Genomic DNA, 7,977 nt, shown 5'->3' with positions numbered 1-7,977 from the left:
ACAATTGCCCAGCCCAAGGGTCTCAGTTTTCAAGAGTAGGCAGTCCCGGAGCAGAAGAACAGAAAAGGGGGTGAAGATGTGGAGAAGTGCCCAGACAGACAGGAAAGGCGGGCCTTTGAAGGAGAAGGGGGAAAAGACCAAAGAGCAGGAGCCCTGGAGGAAGTGGGAGAGGAGTAGGAGGAGATAGCAAAGAGGCGGAGAGGCTCAGAGCTCTCAAGCAGAAGGGAGGGCAAGGAGAGCAGGGGAGAAGGGGTGGGACTTAGGCGTGGCCTCAGGACACCCCACCCCTCTCCGGCCCCGCCTCCGAGCCGCCCGCGGCGCTCTGCAAATATGAAGAGACTCTGCCTCGGCGGCAGCAGCAGCAGCGGCCACTGTACCTCTGAGCTGTGCGCGCTGCGGCCGGGGCGGGCCTCGGGACTGGGGCTGGGAGCCAAGGGGCCGGGGCGAGACGCGGAGAGGCTGGGCTGCGGTTCGGAGTCCCGAGTGGACAGGGGCCGGACGGCGCCAAGGAAGCGCGCGCCCCGCAGTCCCGCGCTGCTCCCGGCGGGTATGGGGCGCGCGGCTGCCTGAGGCCGGGCCTGGCGGGCGCCCGCCGGGGTCTGCGGCTGAGGAGCCGAGCGCGCCCCGCACCGGGGTGGTCCGCGTGCGCGATCGGAGGGGACGGAGACGGACTACAGCAAGGCCCGGAGGATCCTGGAGATGTCCCGTGTGCGCCGCCTTCTGCTCGGATACCTGTTCCCAGCCCTCCTGTTGCATGGTGAGTTCGGGGATGAATGGGTGAGTGTGGGGGTTCCGGTCCTCCCATCGCCCCGACGACGACGTCAGGAGTCGCGCCCGGTCGCTGGGTGCACCGTGTGCCCACTTGCCCTTTCCTGCCCGTGCGCAGAGCCCCTTCCCCCAAGCGGTGCCCAGAGTGGTTTTTTTGCCGCTGCAGTGTTCTTTCTGGAAGGATGCGGACCTCGCCCAGATACTTTTATCTCTTACTTCCGTAACTGCACAGCCGAGGGAAAACTTTTTATCCACTCTGAGTGCCTTTCCAGCTGTAAACTGTCACAGAATCTCAGGCTTTGCGGTCCCCTTTCCACCGGTGTCAGAGCGCAGCAGGGGCTCTCCGTGAGGTCCTGTCCTTTACGAGACTGTAAAGAGAAAACTGTGATGGTTTATAGGGAGGACACGTCTCGCGGGTGTTTGTCTGCCGTCTGAGGACCAGTGTTTGTAGTCTGCCTGCACCTTGGCGCCGCATTGAAGCTAGTGTGCTGCTCTGGTTCTCTGGGGGCAAGGGGACCCTTGGTAGCGGATCTTGGAAGCCAGACTGAAGGAACTGGATGCCCAGGTCCCTCACACTGGTGTGGGATCAAGTTTTTCCTTTGCTGCTGCTTGCGCTGGTTCTCCAGGCGGCAGAACCACAGTCATCTGCTCTTGAGAGGAGTTCTAGAAATTACACCGGGCAAAATAAGTCAATTGCATTGGGGCGGACAAAGCGTGTTTCCTGACAGGTGGTTGTTGATAGTTGTGGTAGGCAGCAGCGGTGTGGTCCTTCTGCTGTCCAGGGCAGTAGTCGGACATCTGAGGTTTCAGCCCACTGGCTTCACTTCTCTCCTTCCTTAACATCCAAGGAAGCCATCCGAACCTGCAGCTGGCCTGTTGGGACCAGGGCTGTAGAACAGACCCCCACCCCCACCCCCACCCCCACCCCCACCCTGTGCCTCATAGAATGAAGGGAAGGGAACTGCAGGCTTCTGGGGGTACTATTTTCTTTGTAGTCTTTGGGGACAGCTTTCGAAGTTCCCCTCAAGGCTTCGTGGACCTGCCTGAACAATTGATTGCCAAGGTGTACCCTGAGCCCCAGCCATCCCAACATCTTAAAAGTCAGAATGGGAGGCTTGCAGTTCCAGGGCAAAGAGAGAGAATGTATAATTATAGGGTTGGACTTCTAGGCCCATCTGCTTAGAATTACAGAGCAGTTTTAATCTTTGGCTGAAACATGAAACAAATCAGAGCCAATGAGCAGATCAAACAGCAGCTGCCACACACAAGAGAGAAGAGAGGATGAAACAGGGAAAATTGCCCCTCCTTGGGAAAAAAAAAACAAAACTGTTACAATGTCTGCTGGGGGTGGGAGATAGTAGTGCTGTCAAATAAAGAGTTACTTAAAAGTTTCATATCCATAGATTGTCCTGAATGAAATCATTAGTGGTTGAGCTTCAGGCACCTTCTTCACAAATGTACCATGCTCCGCTCTGAGCCTTTCACTGCCTCTGGAGACACAGGGGCTGTTACGATACGCCCACTTACCAATCCAACTGAGATAGGAATGGCTGGCCCATATATACAAGTGTATCGTTTGGTCAGTGTGGCCAGAAATCTCCCACACTGAAGTCAGGAGTCTGTGATTACTCCATGCGCGATCTGGGGAAGTCTCCCTAACTGGTGCCAGGAGAAGAACAAGTCAGAGGGAGTAGCTGTAAGAGCCAGTCTGGGCTGTGAGGAGGAACGGGGCCAGAGAGCATGCATGCGTGTTTATGAAGAGAACTTAAGATAGAAAAGGGAGGGTTGAAGAGCTTAATTGGACAACCTGGATAAACTTTCACAGCGTAATGCAACTTCACATCGGGTTCCCAATGATGCAATTATTAAAACAGAAGTTGCCCAAAGATCCATCTATCTACTTGGATCCAAGAGAGAGTTGTGGGATCCGGTGCAAGAAGGAAATACAGGAGTAGCTATTCAAGTTTCAAGTGTTCATGGTCTAAGAAAGGTTGGGCATAACTGGTTAGGATAGCATAAAACATCAGAAGGCATTTGAAATCCTTTCCTGCCGCAATTTTTATGTGATTAAAGCATTTTAACAGAAAATGGGTATTAATCAACTTAACCCCAAGCCAGAGAGAGTGGCTTGAGGAGCTGCCTCATTGAAGAGAAGAGATGGGGGTTTTATAGGCTTCTAAAACATTCTGTGGCAAAAGCCAGAGCCCGCTTAATTATCTCAATAAAAGACACAAGTTAGGAGAAAATCCTAGAATGGATTAATGATTTCTTTCCTGATGCGTAAGCATTTGATTCGCTAAGCATGAGGTGCTGTTGACTCTTTGTGAGAGCAGTTTTGTAGATGAAAGTAAGAGTCCCGTGGTTCTAACGTGTGTGTAGGAGCTCTGATACACCTCAGACTGCCCTGTAGGAGCTCTGATACACCTCAGACTGCCCTGTAGGAGCTCTGATACACCTCAGACTGCCCTGTAGGAGCTCTGATACACCTCAGACTGCCCTGTAGGAGTTCTGATACACCTCAGACTGCCCTGAAGGAGCTCTGATACACCTCAGACTGCCCTGAAGGAGCTCTGATACACCTAAGACTGCCGATATAGAAGATGTGCAGCAAGGACCAGTGAGGTCAAGAGGAAATCACAGAAAGGCTTTCTGGGGGACCTGGAGGAGAATGCTGGTGGCGGTGTCAGTATGCATGGGATCCCGGCTTTGTTTAGTTCTGTTGTAGCCACTTTGATTTTAATTTGTTGGAAGTCACAGATCACCCCTAACTCCTATCCATTGGTAAATGAGCTCTCACAGGACCTCGGGCTTTCTTGCTTTTATTCTCTTATACAACTGTGGATGTAGCTAGAGACCCAAGAAGTTCAAAGTGTGGTGCCAGCACAGGCGTGTGCCTGTCACGTTGCTTTCCTCCCCCTGAGACTCTGCAAACAACTGCACTTCTTAATCCAAATAAAACCCCTTGAGTGTCACAAAGGTACACAGCTGGCCCCTGTCCAATATCACTGCTTTCTCCGCTTAACTGAGAAGGTGCTTACGTTCACGTGTCAAAGTTTAAAACTCATTCAGCTCTCGACCCAGGCTAGCAGGAGGTGTGGAGAATATGGGGTGGGGGGCTGCACTGACCTTACTACAACCAGCACATTTCCATAGTGGAGCAGATGTTGGGGGAGAGTTGTTTCTCAAACACTGTTTACGTTTGTAGAACCCTTTGACTTCTCAGAGAAGTAGAGACCCTTTCAGTCCTTCCCTTCGTTGATTCAGCTTTACTCTAGCAGATGTTTAGGAGCTGAGGACATGCCTCAGTTGGTATAGGGCTTGCCTTGCTTGCAACAGGGCCTTAATTGATCTCCAGAACACACAGAAGCGTATTTGTAATCTCAGTGCTGGTGAGGTGGATACAGGCATCTCTGATCAGCCAGGCTAGTCTGCCTGACTAGTGGGCCAATGAGAGAGACTGTCTGGATGAGAGAGAGAGAGAGAGAGAGAGGCGGGGACGGAGGGAGGAAGGGAGGGAGGTAGAGAGAGAGAGAGAGAGAGAGAGAGAGAGAGAGAGAGATGGTAGTATCTGAGGCTTGACATCTGAGGTTGTTTCTGGCTTCCACACACAGGAATATACCCATATGAGCCCATACATAGAAAACAGACAGACAGACAGACAGACCCACACACACACACACACACAAACACACAAACGCACGTGCATACACAGAGGGAAGGAGGGAGGAGGGACAGATTTTTAAAAACTGCCAATTGTCAAATCTGTGCTTAGCCAACAAATTTCAAGAAAACATTGAAATGGAGCACAATAGAGATCTTCAAATGCCGTTTTCCTGACAACCACCCTTGTAACCGAGAAAACATTTTCTTCCCTGTTGTTTTTCCCTCTTTGTCATCAAATGGAATCCTGATCAAAAGAATCATAGTTTGTTTGTACACAGTAAGGGGCAAGGACCTTGGGCAGGTATTAAATGGTCTCTTGTTAAATATGGGCTTGCATCGTATGTGGCTGAGCAGTCCTATGATCATGTGTGATGTGACCGTGTACCTGCATACTGTTTAGGGACACATGACAACTGATACAGCTATGGTGAGACATAAGCCGTGTCAGAGCCGGGATAGGAGCTGGCATCCTGAGGATAGTGGGTAGAGTCTCGGGGCACACAGAACAGGTGTGCCTGAGCTGAAGGGGTCCCAGAGGAAGACACCTGCCACCGTCCTGATTGTATGGTTGCAGGCTACTGCTGGGTTCTCCCCCGCTTCAGAGTGACTTACACTGGGAAATGGAATGGTTTTCCCTAAGGTTGAGAAAGGATCCTTATGAGAAATCACTAAGTGTATTCTGTCCCGTGAGTGTTCTCTGATTTGATCCATCCAGCTAGCTGTTGTTGTTGTTCACAAACGTTTATCCACAGGTCCACTGCCAGTGTGTGTCACTGCTTCCTCGGTGCAGGGCTGATGAGGGAGCTTTCCCCTTTCTTTAGAATCCTGAAGAGTTGTAGTAATGGAGAAATGACTCTGAGAACCTCAGATCCAGGACGGTGGCCCATTGTGGGTCATTGTACTAGTCTGGTTTCAGGAATCCTACATGTGTAACACACACACGAATATCACACATCAACACTCACCATATACAGCACAAAGATCATATCACACACAGGGACATAGAGACACACATACCACATAGGCATATATGATATAGATATCATAAGTATGATATACCACAAACACGACACACATACACCACAAACACCACACACAAGCATGTATTAAAACAAATACCAAACATATATCATATTGATAGGCTATACACAGTACATATATGTATGCTGCATGAACATGTATCACATATATGTGGTATACACCACATAGAACAGAGGACTTGGCCCTCACAGTTCAACCTGTATCCAGTCCAAAGGCCTTGGTAGGTATTAAAATATATACACACTAAACTCAAACGTAACCAGAAATTTCAAAATGTTTTTTCTTATTTTTTTTTCTAAAGGGTAAATATTTTCTGCAGGAAGGTTTAGAGACAGTATAAGCAGTTCTTTTAGTTTTTGTTTGCCACTAGACAGAAACTTGGAACTAACACTAAGAATGCGGTATGCACGAGGGCCCACATGGTGTTTAGCCCTGGTACCATCTGCAGCATACAAGCTCTTATTCCAGGACCTGAGAGCTGTGCTGGAGCCTACCTCCCCGTATCCACTTCAAAGCATGCTTTACAGTAATGGCTGCTCGTTTAATTGGGCAGAGTGATTTCATGGATAAGTAATTACCTGTAGTTAGGCTAATCAGTCTCATTTTCTATATCAACGCTAGTGCTGACTTGAGATACCATACCATACCCCTCTGATTACTGAGGCACACACATTATGTTAAGTAGGGAAAGCTACAAAATGAGTTGAGAGAAGGATCCTTCAGAACCCTCTGCCCAGCGAAAATATTGCTAATGTGTTAATTTTACACTTAATTACTTTTTAAAATTAAGTTTTAAACATTAGCGTATAACTCTAGAGACTGGCCTGACCAAAGTTTATTGCAGACCCAAGTGTGCTTGAAAAGTATTGTTTTCCAGTGAATGTTGCTTTGTGTTATCTATAAAATGCCTTAGAAGAATTTTCTTCCCAGTACGTCTGCATAGGCATGTGAAAAACAGAATCTGTAGATAATTGAGTTAAAATATTGAAAAATCAAGGCTTTAGCCCCTTATGCTTTTCATAAGTCAACAATGATCTTTGTATAAGAAAGAACCCAACATAGATCTTTGTTGAGTAAATGAATGTTGTCTCTCAGAAGGTGAGCAACCACTGCCTCCCTCCCTTCTGTCTCTTCAAAGGTCTTTTTTAGTGTCTCAATAGCCTGACTTGCTCCTGAGAGCACCATGGGTCTAGGGAGGAGATGTGTGGGTGACAGTGGACACCCCAGCTCCATCTCCCCCCATGAAAAGACTCTGTTAAGTACCACCTTCCAAGAGTGTGACCTGTGCTTTCAAATGTTGGAGCACAGACTTCAGTGTAAGTCAATCTTGTGCGTCCTCTTATTCAAGTAAATCTAGGTTTTCTTTGCTGTTGTTGGTATTCCTACTGTCTGAGTAGCTGACTGCTGTATGTTGGTGGATAAGATCACAGCAAAATTTAGGATTCCTGGGTGCAGTAATTCATGTTCCTGTTTAGGAGTGTGCCACTCATGATTCTATCCCCACGCACACAGTAGTCCATACAGAACTCCCAAGGTCTGTGTAATATTCAGAATGTGATAACTTATAAATGCTAACCTCACAGAACTTAATTTTTCTTAAATAAGTGAACAATTTCCTTCCAGAATTTTATATTACTCCCTCCCTCACATTCATTCAAAAGAACACCCTTTTGCCATAATGATTTTACTTGGGACCAGGCCATACTTGAGATCATTCTCTGGAGAAGTTGTTTTATAACTTACTCAGAATTCCCCTGAACTGGGAACAGTGATAAAAGCTTCACTGTCAATGGGTGCTGTGGCCAACTGTTCATCAGTTTACCTCAGATTGTCCTGGGCCTAAGTGGTAGCAGTAGTGGACCAAATGAGGCAGTGTTTCTAAAAAAGTGAATTGCCAAGTGTTGTGTGACCACAGCATCCCCTGAGTTGACCAGAAGTGTAAGGCTGGGCCCCTTGACTGGCACATCAAGGCTATGTCTTGAAAAAGAGGTGTAAAAATGTTGGCTTTAGCTTCTCCCAAAAAATGAAATTGGTATGTCAAATAAGCTTTCAATTCCTAGACATCAAACAGAATTAACACTTTTTAAAAGGCCATCCATATTTTTATATCAGCCAAAAAACAAAAACAAAACCCAGAGATGGTTTTATCCACCCGTGAAGACAAAGAAGCCAAAACCCACTACTATACTTAAGGCATAGTGTGTTCCTCAAGGGTTCGTGTGTAGAAGGCTGTGTGATGACGTCAGATAGTGGAACCCTGAAAAGGTGAAGCCTGTGCCAGGCTGTGTGGCTACATGCCTGTAAGTACAGTTTCTTGAAATCTCAAAAGACCAAGGCTAAAGAGAGCTATGGGGTAAGTTCAAGGACAGCCCAGGAAACTCAGTGAGACCCTGTAAAAAGGATTGGGGCTGGGGCTGTAACTCAGAAGGGAAGGGCTTGCTTAGCATGAGTAAAGCTCTCAACTTGCTCAGTCCTCACTACTGTTCCTCTTCCCCCCAAAACTCA

General features: G+C 47.9%; 1 protein-coding gene across 1 annotated transcript in view; it reads left to right on the top strand.

Annotated features, from left to right (window-relative positions):
• The first annotated feature begins 323 nt into the window (after positions 1 to 323).
• Positions 324 to 7,977, top strand: part of Apcdd1 (APC down-regulated 1) — a 31,561-nt gene continuing 23,907 nt past the window's right edge. The window contains exon 1 of the mRNA XM_052155800.1: positions 324 to 757. Coding sequence (XP_052011760.1) covers positions 700 to 757 — 58 coding nt within the window. The 5' untranslated portion in view covers positions 324 to 699. The remainder of the gene's footprint in view (positions 758 to 7,977) is intronic.

The sequence above is a fragment of the Apodemus sylvaticus genome, chromosome 13 (assembly GCF_947179515.1).
Source record: "Apodemus sylvaticus chromosome 13, mApoSyl1.1, whole genome shotgun sequence".
NCBI lineage: Eukaryota > Metazoa > Chordata > Mammalia > Rodentia > Muridae > Apodemus > Apodemus sylvaticus.
This window is presented reverse-complemented; position numbering and strand designations above follow the sequence as displayed.